The sequence below is a fragment of the Gymnogyps californianus genome, chromosome Z (genome assembly GCF_018139145.2).
Source record: "Gymnogyps californianus isolate 813 chromosome Z, ASM1813914v2, whole genome shotgun sequence".
Lineage (NCBI taxonomy): Eukaryota > Metazoa > Chordata > Aves > Accipitriformes > Cathartidae > Gymnogyps > Gymnogyps californianus.
The window spans coordinates 81,715,006-81,733,323 of NC_059500.1; the positions used below are offsets into that span (position 1 = coordinate 81,715,006).

Below are 18,318 nucleotides of genomic sequence, written 5' to 3' on the forward strand. Positions count from 1 at the left end.
AGTCATCACTGTTTGGTTAATAAGTGCCTCGGTTATTTTACAAGTCTTTTTCCTGCATATGCAAATACTTTTTTTTTCTTTCCTTTTGTAATGAAACATATAAATAGCTCCTGTCTTGGATCTTCTATGCATATGGTTGTGTCATGAAAATAATCATCGCGCTTTTGCCTGGTTTTCTTTAGCAGCTGCTTTACTTACCTTTGTTTCAAAAGAAAGATCTCCCATGTGTTGTCCGGGGCATGAGAGCGAACTTTGGTGTGGTGGCTTTTATATCTCCCTGGCTTTGCAGAGTGCAGCTGCAGGTCGGAGCGTTCGCAGCAGCAAAGCCCTTTGTCTCAGGCAGTAGGAATAAACTGAGATGAAAAAGATAGAAGATAATTTATTTAGTTGCTGGATTTCAAATGTTGTGCAACCCACACTGGGAACACACCGTGTTGAGAACGGACTTGTCCTGTTCTTTAATTTTCCCCTACTTAGTGTCTACTAATTTTTAATACCGAGGAAAGGTCACTATGGAAACAGACAAGCAAAGTGGTGTGGGACATCTTACAAGAAGCTCTGTGGCATCGCCGAGAGCCCAGGGAAACCCTCTTGGCTCGGAGTGCGATGCACTCTCTTGTGCCATCCTCTAGAAAAGTTTTTATTTGCTTTTCTGTGTTGCCCCTTGCTCTTTGCCACACACTCCCAACACACAACCCCCTTTTTTTCTCCCCAGCTGCAGGACTGATGAGGAGGCAGCTATCTCCCCGCGCGCTTCCTCCTGATGTTGCTCCATAAATCACGTCATTCGGATAATCCTTGGTCATGGCAACCATCAGCTCAGGAGCAGGGTGACCTTTTAATGCCAAGCCCGGGCTGCCCTGATCTTCTTCTGGTCGGGCAGGGAGCCAGTCTCTGCCGTAATTTCGCGAGACCCCAGGGAGCAGCCAGGCCATTAGGATGCCACTGGCCAGACGCTGGGTCTGCTGAAGATACTGGAATGAACGGGCTGGGCAGGTCCACCTGGACCACCAAGCCCCGGCATGGCCACCAGCATTCATTGCATTTCCCCTGCATTTCATTTAACCTCTTTGTTGCTGCTTTTAGTCGATCTTGGTTGTGCATATGGAAAAAGAGTCCCCGTGTCTGTCCGAGGGGGAGGGCAGGGCACAGGGGACGCCGTCTCTAGCGCAAGCCGTGACAGTTATTGCAGGGGTTGGTGATATTTCTACAGTACCTGCTTTCTGGTGGCTTTGCTGTGTTGAAATTCCAGCCACTCCGCGTGCATTGAGTAATCTCCCCGCTGTTACTAAAGAGTCAGTCTGTCTGTCTTCCTCCCCCCACCCTGAGTTTCAATTTCCTCCTAATTCTCTCTCTAGACAGCCGTTGCCTCTCCCATGGCGATGCGGTTTTGCTGATGCAGCCTGTTGTCTCTGTCCCTCTTGCAGAAGGATTTCACCATGCGGGAGGAGTTGCAGCAGCGGGATGTGGAACGCTGGCTGGGGTTCATCACCTTTCTCTGCGAAGTCTTCGGCACCATGAGGAGCAGCACCGGAGAGCCCTTTCGAGTCCTTGTCTGCCCCATTTATACCTGCCTCAGGGAGGTAAATGCCTTCAGAGTTTGTCCTTCTCCATCTGCGGGCCAAGCCATTGCGTTGCAGTGCTGAGGTGCCCATGATTCGTAGATGTTTGCTTTATGATTCCTAGAGGTTTGCTTTGCCAGCATCAACACTTCTCACCCCAAAAGTACCGACGTCTGCAGGGATGCTTGGCTTTTTCTGCAGATTGTGTTTCTGCTAATTAAAAGCACGTGCTCCAAGCAAGACCCCTTTGTCCAAGGATTTGCAAAGCCCAACAGTTGGGATTGCAAACCCAACGTTTGAGTTTGCAAATCCCGACGTTGCGAAAATCCCCACCAAAGGGGCTGTAAAAGCTTCTTAAAAGCAGATGAAGCCACCTGAATAGCTGAGACAGACTGAGGGGAGGGAAGAGGGAGAGAGGTGAGGTCCCATATGTCCTTACTCCCCACCTAGTGCAGCAGAAACCCAGCCCTGCCACCAGGGTTGGGGACATTTCGGAACCTGAGCTCCTGATGAGCTCATTTCGGAGCCTGAGCTCCCCATGGTTCAGGGTGGTGGCAGAAACCTCAGTGAGGACAAACAGAAAAGGCAACTCAAGTGTTAATGTTCAGTAGAGCAGGAGAGGGCTTTCCCCCATCCTGTTTTAAAGATGGTTTTGTCTCCTGCTGCTGTCTGTAGAAGATTTTCTCAGAAAAATCTGCCTCGTTGCCCAGGGTTGGAACTGTGAATCTCAAATTGTCAGTAGTGCTTCTGTCAGGCCATAAATAACTCGCTGTAACATAAGTTCTCCGCTAGACCTTGGGCGAGGGAAGGATAAAGAAAGTGCCGGCAACGACTTTTTTACACGCATGGGAAGTTTTCTCTGAATGCAAACAGATCATAAACATTTTGTCTTCGCAGTAATATTGTGGGTAGGGTTTGCAGACGGTGACTGTAGCAGTGAGAAAGAGTCCAGGCATCGTGACGAGGCACACATATCCAGAGGAGGAGGTGGGAGAGGGATGCTAAGAATAGCCTAACTTCCCCAAAACCTCTGCCCACAGCGGTATGTGTCACCTTATGGGGAAGAGCTTGGCGTCTAGCAAAGTCCCCATTCCCTTCCGCTTCCCATCACAGTCGTGACACAACCCAGTCCTGATTCTGCCAGGATTTTTCCCTGCCCACTCCTGTCTGCCCTCGCTGTGCTGTCACGGTCCCTCTTGTCACCTTGCCGGTATCTGGGGACACGGTGGCGATCTAGAGGTGCGCGGAAGGACATGAATTTCACGTATCAGGGATATTTTTTGCTACAGGACAGCTCCATGAAAAGCCTTTACTAATTATATCAAGACGTCATGCATAAATTTGCTTTTAAAAATACATCTCTCTGTTCCTTAGCAGGACAGCTCTATCCCCATGGTGTCGTTTGTCAGAGAAGAAGACTCTTAGCTTAGCTGACATGGGTGAGCCTGAGTCTTCAAGCTCTCCTGGAAGCCCCATAATGGTTGATCTGTGACTGCTTGCTCCACAGGGTTGTGACCTTGACTCACGCCATTCCTCTTCCATGGCTCTGGGATGGGTTTTCGTCTTGCCATCATTTTTTGCTGCCGTCAGCTAATCCTGACGCACAGGGCCAACCCAGGAGAACAGGATCGCCTATTTATCAGCAGTGATAGGTGCCAGGCTCTGAGGTGGTTGCCAGAGCCAAAGCCAGGCTGTAGATGCGGCCGAGGAGGTGGTGGTGAGGCTCTTCCAGCTGCACCCAGGAAAGGACAGGGACATTTGCACAGGCTGGCCCTGCCGGGTGCTCCGTGAGATGGTGGGAACTCCCTAATCGTGCAGAGTGCTCATCCCTTGGTGAGCTTCATGAAGCACATGGGCTGGTGTCCCAGGGCGGGGGGGGTGTCACGATGGCCTATAAGGTTTGGGACCTCCAATTCCCTCGGGACAGGTTCACGAGGTGTAGTAGCGCTCAATCATGGGTTTTTTCCCCTTCCTGCTGATCAGCACGTACGTCCCCGTGTACAACCTCAGCCCCTCACCCCTAAGTCCTTCCCCCTTGGGCATCCCCCAGCAAAGCCCCTCCGTGCCGCCCACAATCCTGCTTAGCTCCCTCTGCCTCCATCCACCCATCCTTTGACGATAAATCATTACCAGAGGCGAGATAACATCTCTCCCTCTGCCTGTCCGTTCAGCTCCTCTTGCTTTTTAGTTTCTCTGTCTCTTTTATTTTTTTTTTTTCCTTTTTCCCTTTTCCTCTATAGCTTTGGCAGACTCAGCCAAAGGTCAGCGAGGGAGTGAGCAAGAGGAAGGGGAAAGTTGCCTGATAACTGAGGCAGGAATGTCTCTTCCCTTCCCCCTGCAAAGCTTCCTCTCTCCAGCTCCTTTCCTTTCCCCCCAAATAAAAGCTTATTAACACCGTCGTTAGTTGTGGAGCTGGGCCGGGTGGGAGGAAGCGAGGATGGCAGCGAGGACATCGGTGCTGGGTGGCCCGGTGACGAGGAGCTGGGGACGTGGCTGGGGCATCGGGTGGCAACGCCAGTGTTATTTATTGAGCGGTGTGGATGGGTTGGTTTTGTGGGCTGGTGGGGGGGGGAAAAATCAAAAGAGAAGTTCATTTCAGGCGAGGCTGGAGTGATAAATGCTGGGGTTTGCTGGTTAATCGAACCAGCGTTCATCACCGTCCTCGGGGAAGCAGGCAGACGGCTGCGTTTTGATGTCAGCCACGGGAACGGGTGTTTAATCACGGCAAAGGAAATTTGGGTCAGAGCTGCCGCCTCGCCCGGGCAGCGTTTCGGGAGCCAAGGGAGTGGCTGTGCCCCTTGGCACAAACGTGGTCCACGCCGAGCCCCCGTCTCGGGGGGCTCTGCCGCATCCTCCTCTGCGCCCGCTGCCTGAGCTGCCTGCTGGAAAACAGGGTGGGGGGAGAAGGAAGGGTCTACCACCACATCCGACATGGTGACCGCGTCTCCCGGGAGCTGAATCCCCAAAGAATCAAAAAGTTTAATTTCCAGAACCATTCTGAGGGTTCGGGGTGAGATTTGTGCAGGCGGAGAGTGTCTTCACAACAAGGTCTGGTGGGGTCAACGTTGGGATTTTAGGCAAAGCGGTGGTTTGCCAAGAGAAGTAAAAGGTGGGTCCAGCTCTCGTTAAAATGGTTTGAAGGAGCACAGGGAGTTTGGATGGTGGTTTGGATGAAAATGCGTTTTTCTGCTTGGAATAGTGCATAGTTTAGGTTGGAGAAGGGAAATGGATACCCAAGCTCAGCCCAAAGATCAGCATTGAGGACAGTTGGGGGAAAGGAGGGATTTTTATGGCGACCGGAGGAGAGCCCTTTGCAGCTGAGAACCAGAGGACTATTGCAGCCATCAAATCTGGGGAGCCTGGGAAAAGAATAACAAAGCAGAGGAGTTAAATAGAAATAAAAGAAAGAGCTTTCCTCCTATTCTTCCCTTGGAGCTTTGGGGAATCGAGGGCGAGCTGGAAGAGGGCGTTGTTCCCAGGGAAAGGCTTTCCCCAGGGATGGTTGTGCTGCAGCCAGGGCACCGTGGGCTCGGCCCTTGCCTGCTTTCAACCCTGGCTGTCCTCACGTGGGACCAGTGGTGGCATCTTCCAGGACCACGTTCCTCCATGAGTCTTTTATCTGGCTCGATGAAAACACTTTTAGCAGTTTTAGGAAGTTGTCCTGGCTCCCGCACTTGATGGTCTAAGCAAGAGGGATGTCCCACTGTCTTCTCCCAGCCCTACAGCCCATGTGCTCTCAACTCTGGCCTCACTTTATTTCGCAAAACCACGCCAAATTTGTCCCTGTACATCTCCTTTTGCCCCTCCAGGATGGTGAGGAGTGAACGTGCTGACATCCTTGCTGCCCCGAAGCCTCTGCCCCATGCCCAAACACCAAGGACCACATTCAGCCCCGCTCCAACAATACTTCACATTGCACACCCCCCAAACCCAACTAAAACCAGGAGAACAACCAAGGGACTTCGGTTCTTGCAGCCTGGCCATATTTCTTCTTTTCTGTGGCCTTCAGCAGAGTCAGCGAAATGTAGAAAATGGGTGAAGAGCAGGGACCAGCAAATGTCAGTTGAACCATCAGTGGGGCAGGAGCACTCCAGAGCCATGTGCCTGCTGCAGCAAGTGCCCTGTGGCTACTGAAGACGTAGCGATAATAAATAATATTACTTGTCATCTATTGTTCACTGATTATCACCACTTTTGCCTTTCCTAGCTCTTTCCTAAGCATGGTTGGAGCTGCCCGTTCCTCATCCAGCTCCGTGCTGCCCATGGCTGCATGTGTGTCAACGGGGTTGGCACGGGCCAGCCCCGCTCACTGCCCTCCCTGCTTCATCCCCTGGTGCTGCTGGGGAGGAGAAGCATTAGGACTGGGTCCTGAGGGACCTGGCCCAGCTCTCGGTGATGGCTGAGGTCTGCAGGGAAGGAAGGATCGTAGCCAGCTTGGAGCCACAGTCATGCTCTGCAGAAGCCGGGACAGATGAGTGGTGTCGGGAGGTTTGGCTCCTCTTGCGTCTCGGTCTCATCCTCAGCGGATGTTGTTGGGACGCCAACCCAGGAGGTGCCTCTGGGCCTGGGAGCTGCCACCTTCCTGCCAGCCCTCTGCCAGGAGGAGCCGCTTCCAGCCAAGGTGGTTGGTGTCGAGTGCTGCTTTGGATGCATTTGTTTATTTTTATGACGCCATTCAGCAGTCAGACCTGGCTTTACAGCCAGGTAACCTGAGCAGTTGCCTACGGCAGCAGAGCGAGGAGGTGGAAAAACTGGCTTGCGGGACCTAAAGCTTGAGAAGATGCCAGATGGCAATGTCACTGCGGTCCCCTCAAGGCACCTTGCCGATTGGGGTCCCACGAGGGCAAGCAACACAGGGTGGGCTCTGCCACCTGCTCCGGGTCATAGATAAGGATGCTAAACAGGGCAGGTCCCGGGATAGACGCCTCAGTACTCCTCATCGCTGGCCTCCAGGCGGAGTTGGGTTGTAACCCAGTAGCTACAACCCTCTGAGCCCAACCATCCAACCAGTTTTTTTCACCCACCTGGTTGTCCACCCATGATGTCCTAGCTTGGATACAAGGGGATTGGATTCCAGGGGTGACAGGGAGCAGCCTTGCTGTGGCACCGTCCCACTCTCAGCACCCGCGGGTGCATCGGACGGGGCTGTTGGGGCAGGTTCGGAGCAAACCCCTGGAAGCAACTCGTCACAGAGAGAGTAATTAAACGGCAGAACTCCTTCGTGCAGGAGGCTGTGGCTGCAGGAGCAATTCAAGGAGGTCCCTCCAGCTTGAGGGGGTTTTTGCTGCTGGGGCTGGGTGGGTACCCTGGGGGTATCACCCTGAGCATCACCACCCATAAGGGAGATGTGGGCATCGACCTGACCCAAGACAGATGCTTTTATGGTCTTATTACCAACCCTGGGGACTGAGGGCAGCGCCCGGGAGTGGTGAATCAGCCCCACAAAGGCAGCAGGGAGCAGACCTGGCAGGCTGGCAGCAGGCAGGACAGTTGCTCCTCTGCAGGAGTTGTCTCCTACCTCCAGTCTGGTTGGCAGAGACGGTCCCATTTCAGCATCATTTAAAATCTTGGCACGCTCCCATCGCTTCCCTGCCTTGGTACACGCTGCTAACTGAAAGCCTCGGGGTGGTGGTGCAGGGAGGATAAATACTCCCCGTCTAATTGCCTTTCCCCCACGTCTGAGTCTGCGGTGCATGTAGACGGGTATCCACTCCCCTCCCTTCTCTTAGTGCCTGTTATCTCCTGGGGCCATGCTGTGTAATTTAGCAAAATATTCTAACACGGTAATTAACGTCTAAACTTCAAGAGGGCACTGCCTTTTCACTGTCTCCTTCAGAGGAAGAGAGAGGAAAACCTTCCCGGCTGCAGTCAGATGAGCGGAGAGGGTGGTGCTGTTTGGAAAAGAAAATTGTATCTTTTAACGTGGGGGGTTTTTTTTAATCACTCTCACTTTTTAAAAAGCATCAGCCTTTTGAGTCAAAAAAGGGTCTTTGACAGTATAATGAGACGCTAGGATTTTTAAGATTATTCTCCTAGTCGGAGAATGAGACAGAATTTTTCCTTTATCGAATGAGCAAAGGCACCGAGGGGGCCGGATTCTGACCCCGTGCCACTCTTCCACCCAGGTAGCTCCATGAGGCCAGATCTGACCGGAGAAAATAAGTCCTCTATGAAGAAGGGGACTTCTTTCCTCATGGAAGTCCCCTTCTGGTCCCCCCATCTGGTTCTGCAAAAATCAGTGGTTTGGTCTCCAGTCCAGCGGGACTGGGACAAACTGGGAAGTGGTTTGTAGGGGGAAAGGATGAAGGAGGGATGCGGGATCCAGGCATAGGAGGGAAGGGATGCCAGGGAAGGAGGGAGAAAGAGGAGACTGGGGGTCAGGCACACGGGAAGGAAGGAGAAATGGGGAGAGCAAACAAGTGGGGAAATGTCGTGGGAATCCAGAAGAGGAGGACTGAAGACCTGGAAGAGCTGGGAGAAAAGTCTGGGATTTAGAGCAGGCGGGGTACACTGATGCGTGGGGTGATGTGGACCTTCAGAGCCATGGCAGGAGGTAGCATGTGGGAGCAGGGGTCTGCAAAGAGGAGGGACGGGCGCCTGTCTGTCTGTAGGACCACGCTCCCGGCAGGAATGGATGTCCCCGTGCCTCGGCGCCTGCCGTGCAGTAAATAAATAAATAGCTGTGCAAAAAGCTCCCGCGCACGCAGACCTCCCGTAGCTGCGCTGGCAAAAACCCTCCTGTGAATGCAGCTTGTGTGGGGAAAAAAAAATTCCCTTTAATGGGCATCGTTTCGGTCAAAGGGCAGAGTTGAGGTGAAGGAGATCAGGTGTTATTTGGGAGCGGATGAGGACAGACGAAAACGAGGAGGGCTGTGCGATGCCTTTGAGCCCAGCTGCTCTGTTGAGTATTTCATGTGCAGGAACATATATCCTTGGAAAGCTACAGGACTCGTTTAGTCCCAGCATTAAAACCGTAATGGCATATTTTAAATAGGGGAGGGGAAATGCCACCCTTTTTTCTCTGGGACCCACGGAGAAGGCAGAGGAAGGAATTAGGGCAGATAAAGAAATGAAGCTAGATACCATCTCACAGGATGGTCCCTCCTCCTCGCGTGGCTTTGTTTTTCTCCTTCGCCCTCAGTACCAGGCATTGTTAGTTCCCAAAAACCCTTTCAATGGGATGTAAACACAACTATTTGCGTCTGCCGCCATGCGCTTTCTCCCTCCCATGCGCTTTCTCCCTCCGCAGAGCCAGGAAAGCGGAGAGCGTCCGGCGAGCCAGGGTGGAGCCCGTTGCAATCAAGCGCGATGGTCTCGCCGCTGTTTCTTTCCATGTTTTGTGTTTCCCCGGGACCCTTGGGATGAGATCACATCCTCCTCTCCCAGGGTTATTATGTCTTCGGCCGGGCAGGATGAAGCCGGCCGTCTGGGTGGCTCGATCTCCCTGTGCGCGCAGACTGGGTGGCTCTGTCCGTCTGTCTCACCCACCTTCGGGTCCTGAAGGTCCACCTCCAGCCAGGGGATGTGTAACCACCTGTTGGATTGCAGTGTCTGGGTTGATGAGTGACCAGATTTTCTTCATCATTGTCTCCAGTAATTGCCTCTTAATGGTTTCCATCTTTGCAGGAATCCCTTCTGCTGTTCCAGATCTGGGGAGAGAGTCATGTTTCATGGTTTCCCTTGTCTACAGTGGAAGGGAGTAGGAGGAGTTTCCCACGACTGGGTACGGGGTTTTGCTCCTCTGGCCTTAATTCAATTTGCTGTTAAGTATCTCCGAGTTCCTCAGGAGCCTGACAAGGAGGATAACCAACATTTTGGTTTACTCATTGCAATAAACAAACTAATCTCTTCTTACCATCCTCCCATGGAGTCCTGCTTGGGTAATAGGAGAAGTCTCCTCCTCAGCTGAGAGCAGCACGTCACTGCGAAAGGAGTAGGTGCCACCAAACAAACTCCTCCAAGTTGTCCAAAATACATTAGAGAAAGTGCCTCCTATGGACACAGCTCTCGACACAGCCGTGCCGGCACAAGCAGCTCCGGCCCAGAGCCTCTTCCCCCTCTGCCACCTCCTCTGGGCAGCTGCTTGTGGGACCAGCAGTGACCCATGCTGGTGGCCTCTTCCTGTCAGCATGTTCTCACCAGGGCTGAGACCAGGCCGCCCTGGTCAGGGAACTGGGAAGAGGGACCCCTCCATGAGATACATGGGCTGGTGGCACCTTGTGCATCTTCAGCGGGCTTGAAGACTTCACCAGATCCCCAGAGAGGCGTGAGCAGAAGGCCGTGCGGAGAGAAGCACCGTTGCTAGTGGATGCAGCCCGATGCAGCTTGCCTTTCCCAGCTCAGCTGGGTTTTCAGAGCCCAACAAATAACCTTTTGGAGCACGGCAGAGCCTGTGCCTCGTGCTGAGATCAGCACAGGCAGCTCCGTAAGGGAAAGGTTTTCCCCAAAACTTCATGTTTGGGCAACCTCAGCATCAAATGGGTGAGCAGAGAAGACGCCACTTTTGCCTGTGGATTTCTAAAGGGCTTTTGTTTCCAAGTGCTCACTTGTTTCTTCTCTAGGGAAAGGTCTCACCTCGCTTCCCTAGCTCCCAGGGTACGCCCAGAGAGGGACTCGGTACCCCTTTAGAGACGGTGGCACTGGCACAGCTTGTTGGTGGGTGCAGGATCAGCCCAGCTGACCTTCTGATGTCCTGGGTCAAGGAACTGATACTTCTAATGGGAGCAGATTGCAGAAATCCTGAAACTGGCCTTCCTGGTGGAGTGTTTTGTAATTACTCATCCCCCACACCCTCATTTGTACTTTGCATTTTCCCCAGTCTCGGCTGTTTTCACCACCCCGTGCCTTGTGACAATAAGAAAAGTGGAGTTGTAGCAATTGCTTGTAGCTCAGAGAAGTGCGTGACTCTCCCCATGCAGAGCAGCCGAGCAGTCCCATGGATCTTATCTCGGGCATCTTCCTTAAAGACTTGCGACAGTAGGTCGATAAGGGGCCGCTGGAAAAGCAGAAAATTGCTATTGATATCTTTCTGCGGAGAGCCTGTGAAGTGCAGCAGAACTGGCTTGTGCTCCCAGGAGGACCCATCTAGCAGACTGCCGGGCTTCCAGGAAGTTTTTGGGGCAGGAGTTCCCCAACTGTGGTCCATTAGACCACCAAGAGTGCCTGCAGAGCCGTGTCAGCAGGACAGCACACCCTGTGCCTTAACAGTGCTCCCAGTTGTAGGGGATGATCATAGAACCGTAGAATCATAGAACGGTTTGGGTTGGAAGGGAACTTCAAAGGTCATCTAGTCCAACCTCCCTGCAATCTTCCACTAGATCAGGTTGCTCAGAGCCCCGTCCAGCCCAACCTGGAATGTTTCCAGGGATGGGGCATCTACCACCTCTCTGGGCAACCTGTGCCAGTGTTTCACCACCCTCATCATAAAGAATTTCTTCCTTCTATCCAGTCTGAATCTCCCCTCTTTTAGTTTAAAACCATTACCCCTTGTCCTATCGCTACAGGCCCTACCAAAAACTCTGTCCCCATCTTTCTTCTAAGCCCCCTTATAAGGGGGTCTCCATGATGATCCCGACTGCAATGCTGGAACAGATCCATCTTGTTGAGGACAAAAAGTCCACCACGGCCCTTCCCAAGGCCTCCTCTGGTTAAAAACAGTTTGGGAAGCCCCATCTCTCTGGCACCCTTTCAAGTACAGTATGTTCATTCTGCTTAAGCTCCAAGTGGCACAAGTAGCTGGTTTTTTTCCTTCCTAAGCGAAATGTGTCTCCGTTTTCACCCGTTGTGTCGTTTTACACCAGTGAGCTGGTTGCTACACCTGGATGATGCGTTTGTAACACGCTGGTTCCTCTGCGGTCGTGGTCCACGCTGCCCAGGGGGAATACCGGCAGGCACCTCCTCATGACCTATACGTTAGACGAAAAGCATACCTGTGGGCAGGGACCGCAGAGCGGTTGCGAGGCTGGAGCTTCACGCCCGAGGCTGTCTGGATGTCCATGCGTGTTGCCACCTGGATGGATGAACTTGAGATGCCTGTCGGGGAGCCGGGGCAAGCAACGCATGGGCTGCGGTCGGTCCGGCTTTCGCTGGGTCTCAAAGACATCCCAACCTCTCCATAGCTCTGGGTGGATATTTTCAAGCTTTCTGTGCTTTCACGCTGGAGTCATCACCCAAGCATCAGAAAACACTGCATGCCAAGAGGTAGTTTGTGGCAAGCGTTGCTTATATGTCATTTTGCAAGCGATATCATACACAATAATTAGTATTGTGCCTTGCAGGGGAAATATCGTTGCAGCTGGAAAGGGTAATGCATGCGTTGGGCTGCTCCCACTCCATCTCCCGGGGAGAATTGCTGAAGAACACAATTAAACCTGCGCGGTTTGGTGATAAGGGACGGTGGGGCAGGTTCTCCGGTCCTGCTCGTGGCGTGGGGCACCCCTGAGAATACCGAGTAAGCACTTGAGCTTCTCAGCAGCCCAGATGGTCTCAGAAAGCAGATAATAAACCCGAATATTCGTGGGTATGTGAATCCCATCAGCTTAGCTCTCTGGTTCGCTCCTGGTGGTCTGCACCGCATGCATGTGCATCCATTGCTGTTCGGGAGGACCAAGCTGGTTCTCTCCGTGATGAAGCACAGCTGCAGTTTTGGGGCTTCTTTGCCCCCTCAACCGCCACTGCATGCCCACCCCACGGGGCTTATGATGCTTACCTCTGCAAAGAAGTAAAGAGCAGGTTTTGGGGCCACAGAGGCCAGGGAGGACTGGTCCCAGTAGCATGCCACGGAAACCAGTTGCACTCAAGAGCCACCCTGCAAGGCACTGCAGCTCCCCCACCACAGGCAGCACTTCCAGGAGCAGACCCTACAATTTATTTTGGGTTGCTGACGAAAATATTTAGCACCCAGAGCCACCCTGGGCACGCTGGCCTCGCAGAGGACCTTGCCCAGTGCTCCATCTCTCAGCAGGACACAGAAATTTGGAAGAGGAGGAGCCCGATACCTTCCACCAGCCTGCAAAGCTGCTAGTCCAGCACTAGAACCAAGAGTGAGAAGTCTTTCGCAACCGAGGTTGGGTATTATATGACTGGCCGGGCAGATTCTGGCATGCAGCCTCCTCTCTTAGGAAATCAAGCAGACTCTTTGTCTGCTTTCCAGCAGGAACTGCTGCTTTCATTGCCCGGCTTCGCCCGATACGGGGGAAACCGGCTGGAGAGCAAAGGGAAGTTTTTCTCGCAGACAGCCCCAGCCTCCGGGGGATGATTACAGGTTAAACCGAGAAGCGTGTGAGTCTCAGCTCACCTGCCCTGTTGTCTGCCTCGCGCTCCTTTTTCGACTCCCTCGTCCACGTTCGTCAGGCGGTTTGAACCGTGTGGGAACCTGGTGGAGAGGGGTGGGATGGTGCCCACGGTGGGATTTGGGCAGATGCACGCAGCAGGGAGGAGCGGTTATAAATAGTTAAATAAATAACAGTTCCAATGTGGGAGTGCTAATTTAATGGGTATAGCGTGTTTACGTTAAAATATTTTAAGTAAATGTGAATTAGATTGCAAACAATGAATGCGATTGGTTGGGTTCAGGTTTATGGTCACACAAGCGCGGGTACTTCAGGGTTGTGATTTCCCTGGAGGTCTCGAAGCGTTTGCACCATTTTTTCTTGCAGTGCCGTCAGGGCTGACACGGGGGGGGTCAAAGAGCTTTGGGAAACGCTGTGCTGTTGCTGAAGCAAGCTTTGGGGTGCCTGGTGCTCGCGCGGGGCAGCCATGGGTGGGGACGAAGCACCCTTTGAGAAGGACATGCAAGACGTCGTCAGTGGGTGAGGACATCGATGGCAGGACCCCAGGCAGCATGGTCGTTGCAGTGTGACCCTTGCTGGCTGCCTTCAGCAGTGGTTCAGTGCCCATGCCAGACTAGGGAGAGTGAACTGGGCTCCTTGCTCTCCTCCTGTCCCACCACGCAGGGGTCAGCAGCAGATAGATAGCTGGTGCCTACACCCCGGGGAAGCTCCAGAGCCCCCCTCTAGCATGCTAGAAACATAGTTATGATCAGGAACACGCAGAGAAACAGTGACGTCTTTCTGATCCTCCTGAATTGAGATCGTTGCACTGATGCAGGTGGCCGACAACCATCTGTGGCCACGGACTTGGGCCTCTGGTTCCCGGAGCACCAGCGGATCTGCCTGCCGGGTTCTGCTCTGCTGCGCAGGGTTTGGTGCCTGGGTTTGGTGGGCAGGCTGTGGGCTTCCCCAACCCACGTATCGCACGCAGAGGTTGAGCTGTGGCCCTTGAAACTGGTATCTCTTGGTGCCTCGATGGAGCAGTTGGAGCACACGGTGCCTCAGCGGAGCACATGATGCCCTGATGGACAAGATGGAGCACATGCATTCTCCTTGTTCAGCCAAGTCACGTCAGATGAGCTCCAGGAGGGCAGCGTGAAGGTGGAGGGTCCTTCCGAATTAATCCTAACTCTACTTTTCTTGCTTTAACTTTCACGTTATGTTCTTTACTAAAGAATAGCAAAAATAATAGGAAAGGTGAATATATATTTAATTTGCAGCCCTGCTTCATGCCATGCTCACGAGCTAAATACCCCAGGAGTGAATTTCTGGACTACTGCCTGTTTATATTTGTCCCTAATTGATATTTTTTTTTCCTTGTTGTTGTTGGGTTTAAAATAATCTCATGCTTTTTTGCAAAGAATCTGTGAACTGTTTGTGAGAACTTATCTCAGAACGTGCAGCCTGGGCTTAACATTTTCCAAACAACTCAGCAGAGAGATAAACTGGGGGGGGAACTGTGGCATGACTTCAAAACCCTGGCTGAACCTTTGGCTAATGCGAGATAAAAACCATTGGACCGCATGCTCATCGAGATGCTGTAAACATCGTCTTCAAAGCAAACAAACTGCTGTCTGCTGAAAACAGAAGAGGGTGAAGACAAAACTTTTGAGAGCAATGATAATTCCTTGAGTTACCTCTTTTTTTCCTAGCTGTTTTCCAGCAGTTGTGGAGCTGGTAAACAAATAGGCGTTTGTTTGTAAAGGAAAGGACACGTGAAAAAATGAGAGTGGGAAGGAGAGATGATAAGGCTGAGAATCAGAATTGTGATTTTAACTAAAGGATGTGACTTTGGAGCACATTTAGTGACGCTGAGCAATTTTTATATGGGCAGTTTTAATTAGTCCAACCACTTTTCCAAAGTTTGCCTTTCCCTGATGAATTTCAGATACTAATGAAGCTGGTTTCCCCAATTTTTCTCCTTTTTCTCAGTGTTTAGTGCATGCACTCACCTCCCTGCTGCACGCAGGGATTAGCTCAGGGCCAGCAGGGCTTGTTCAACCCAAGGTGATGGAGTGGAAATGGCCGTAGCTTCAAGTGTTGCCAGCACTTGTAATTTTATCAGCCGCCTCGTGGTACAGTGTTTTTCATAACGCTTCAGCTCACTTTGTCGGCTGATTGAGAATCTCAGTATTTTATCTACTTGAAAAACAACTAGAACAACTGTGCTTTCTCTTGTGGTTTTAGCAAAATACCTGAAACGGCATCTTTGTGTGCGTGACAAAGTCGTAAAGATGAAAACAAAGAAAAATGTGTATTTTTGATCCAGTTTCAAGGGTCCTTGCTCATGGTTTCAAGGTTTGTGGAGTGAGATGCTTTGCCATTGCCAGGTAGAGCCGTTGACCCTCACTGCACGCCCTGAGTCTGAACCAAGAGAGGCAAGCTGCTTCCTTCACCATCCCATGCCATGCACAGCAACATTTTGGGTCTCTCTTGAAAGTTGCTCGTGCTTACAAGCTCGTGTTTGGAATGCAACGTTCATGGAGAGCAGAGCAGGGTTGGAGTTGGTGCACATAAGACACCGTAGTTTCGCTGCAACCCATTGCACTTGCCCCACTATATGATCAGCCTAGGAGGAGCCGTATTAATTAGGGTGTATTGGATGTAACGCTTTCCCATCAGGTAATTTTGTGGCTGTTAGAAGTGTCCCCACAGGGATGGAGAGGTTTGGTGGTGGGTGGCTGCCTCTTGGGCAGAGCCCTTCCCTTCCAAACAGCTGTTCTCAGGGCTGTCCTGCTCGAATGTTGTCGTCTGATGGTTGTATTTAGTGGCTGTGTATGTGAAACGAGTGCATTTTCTCATTGCCTGCCGTGGGATAAAAAAAGCAATGTAACCTAAATAAAATTTATTTTGAAAGTTGTTAATCTAAATTCTCTATATTCTGCCCCACTTGCCCGCTCTCAGCAGTGGATACGCTGGTGGTGATACCCTGTACCCTGCGTTTTGTCACTGTTTATCTGAATTTTTTGTGTCGATCATCTCTTTCCTCCCCTCTTTCTGATTTTCTGTCCTTTCCTCCTGGAAGTGGCAAAAGCCAAGCTGGACGAAGAGATGGAAGGCAGGTCGTAAGGGAGGAGGAGGAGGAGGTCGTGCATTTCTCACCGCCTCTCTCTCCTCTCTTTTGCAGTTGTTGCAATCTCAGGATGTGAAGGAAGACGCTGTGCTTTGCTGCTCCATGGAGGTAAGGAAGCACCTGCACCCGCCCCAGTCCTCATTGCTTTGCCCCTTCTGTCCTTGGCTACACACGCGTCAAGCAGCTATTAGATGTTTCTAAACCCAAACAGCCCTGTTGACTCTTTGCATTATAGAATCATAGAATCACAGAATGGTTTGGGTTGGAAGGGACCTTTACAGGTCATCTAGTCCAAGCCCCCTGCTGTGAGCAGGGGCATCTTCCACTAGATCAGGTTGCTCAGAGCCCCGTCCAACCTGACCTGGAATGTTGCCAGGGATGGGGCATCTACCACCTCTCTGGGCAACCTGTGCCAGTGTTTCACCACCCTCAGCATAAAGAATTTCTTCCTTCTATCTAGTCTAAATCTCTCCTCTCTTAGTTTAAAACCATTACCCCTTGGCCTATCACAACAGGCCCTACTAAAAACTCTGTCCCCATCTTTCTTCTAAGCCCCTTTGAAGTATTGAAAGGCCACAATAAGGTCTCCCCGGAGCCTTCTCTTCTCCAGGCTGGACAACCCCTTTCCTTTCCTTGCAGAGAGTGGTTGAAATTGCAGCCTGAATGGTTGAAATTCAGCAAAGCGACAGGCAACCAAGGAGGAGAGTTTGAATTTTTAAGGTTAGGACTTCGGGTAGCTCTGCGTTCAAGCCCCACGAGCCTTCCGTGATGGTGGACTCATTGCTGTCCACTCCAAGCTTGGACCTTCTCCTCTGTAGCACCGCCTAGGGCTTATGCTGCTCCATGGAGGCTCTCCAAGGAGTAATTGTTTTAAAAAACCCTTGGCTGTCCTCAGAGAAGCGGCACGACAGGTATAAATGCAGATCTCGGCAGGGCAGGATTTGTTATGCATACAGGAGGGCTCTGCTTATTCCGAGTAATGACTGGGAGTCACTGACAGCTGTGAATCAGCGAGTAAATGAAGGGCCAGGTAGAAGGCAGGAATACCACATCACAGCCTGCACTTTGTTTTGACAATAGCTTCATTTTTAGGTGGGATTTTTTTTTTTTTTTTTTTTTTCAAAAGCAATCCAGCGTTACTGCCTTTGAAGTCAGTGGGACCTGAACCATTCGCTCCTCCAGCAGCCTGGCGCGGATGCTTTTGAAAACCTCACCCTTCATGTTCAGCTCTCGGAGCCTGTTGCCGGGTGGTTTTGGTTTTCAAAAGCCACGACGCCTTTAACCTTGCCTGTTCGCCCCGCCGCACCGAGCAGGGGAGAATTGGAGGGATGGAGAGCGTCTGTAAAAGCCGGCGGGGTGTTTTAGTATCATAGAATGATAGAAGCATAGAACATCTCAAGTTGGAAGGGACCCGTAAGGATGAATATGCCATGGTTGACCTCTTCTTCTCCTGACAGCTGCAGAGCACTGGCCGGCTGCTGGAGGAGCAGCTGCCCGAGATGATGACGGAGCTGTTGGCGATAGCGCGCGACAAGATGCTGTGTCCCTCCGAGTCCATGCTGACGCGGTCCCTGCTGCTGGAGGTCATCGAGCTGCACGCCAACAACTGGAACCCCCTGACGCCCACCATCACGCAGTACTACAACAAGACCATCCAAAAACTGACGGCTTGAGGGGCAGGGCAAGGTGGGGGTGGGAAGGGACGAGAAGAAGACATGCACCTTGACGGGATCCGGCAAGAGCTTTTCCGATTTAAATCCCCCAGCAGACCAAACCCCAGCATGCTCGAGAATACGTTCGTGGGGTGGGGAGGGAGAAGCGTATTTCTTTTTTCAGCCGCATCGCCAAGTGCCACCCCTCTTCCCCGCCGTGGTTTTGTTTTAGGGGTTTCTTTTTCTGAACTCATTGCTCAAGCAGCAGCAACGCATCCCGCCGGGTTATTGTTTGGCTTTCGAAAGAAGACGGCAAATTTGGGGGGGGGGGGGGGGGGGGGGGGGGGGAGAAAAAAAACCTAATCCAAGTGGGGGCTAGTATTGTTTTCACGCCGTCCTCCTGCCTTGCCCCGGCCAACTGGCAGGAGACAGCAGGCAGCAGATGTCTCGGGAGGACAAAGCCAGACACACACTACACCAGACGCTCATAATTGACGGCTTTTGTCGAGCGGGGCTTGCGTTAGGTTTTTTTCCCCCCTCCTCTTGTCTTCGACTTTCTGTGTGTGTCCCCCTGCTCGCCACCCCTTCGACAGCGGATCGGAGAGCGGGATGACTTTCTTATTTGCACTGGGTTTTCTTTTTCTCGAGCATTTGTATTTTCTTCTTATTTTATTGTCTCGTTGAACGGACAATTGCGAGCA

The 18,318-nt window shown here is 51.9% G+C and overlaps 1 protein-coding gene across 1 annotated transcript in view; it reads left to right on the forward strand.

Annotated features, from left to right (window-relative positions):
• The window catches only part of CTIF (cap binding complex dependent translation initiation factor), a 112,155-nt gene extending 94,517 nt beyond the window's left edge, over positions 1-17,638 (forward strand). Inside the window, exons 10-12 of the mRNA XM_050913322.1 lie at positions 1,428-1,583; positions 16,020-16,073; positions 17,423-17,638. Coding sequence (XP_050769279.1) covers positions 1,428-1,583; positions 16,020-16,073; positions 17,423-17,638 — 426 coding nt within the window. The remainder of the gene's footprint in view (positions 1-1,427; positions 1,584-16,019; positions 16,074-17,422) is intronic.
• The last annotated feature ends 680 nt before the right edge of the window (positions 17,639-18,318 follow it).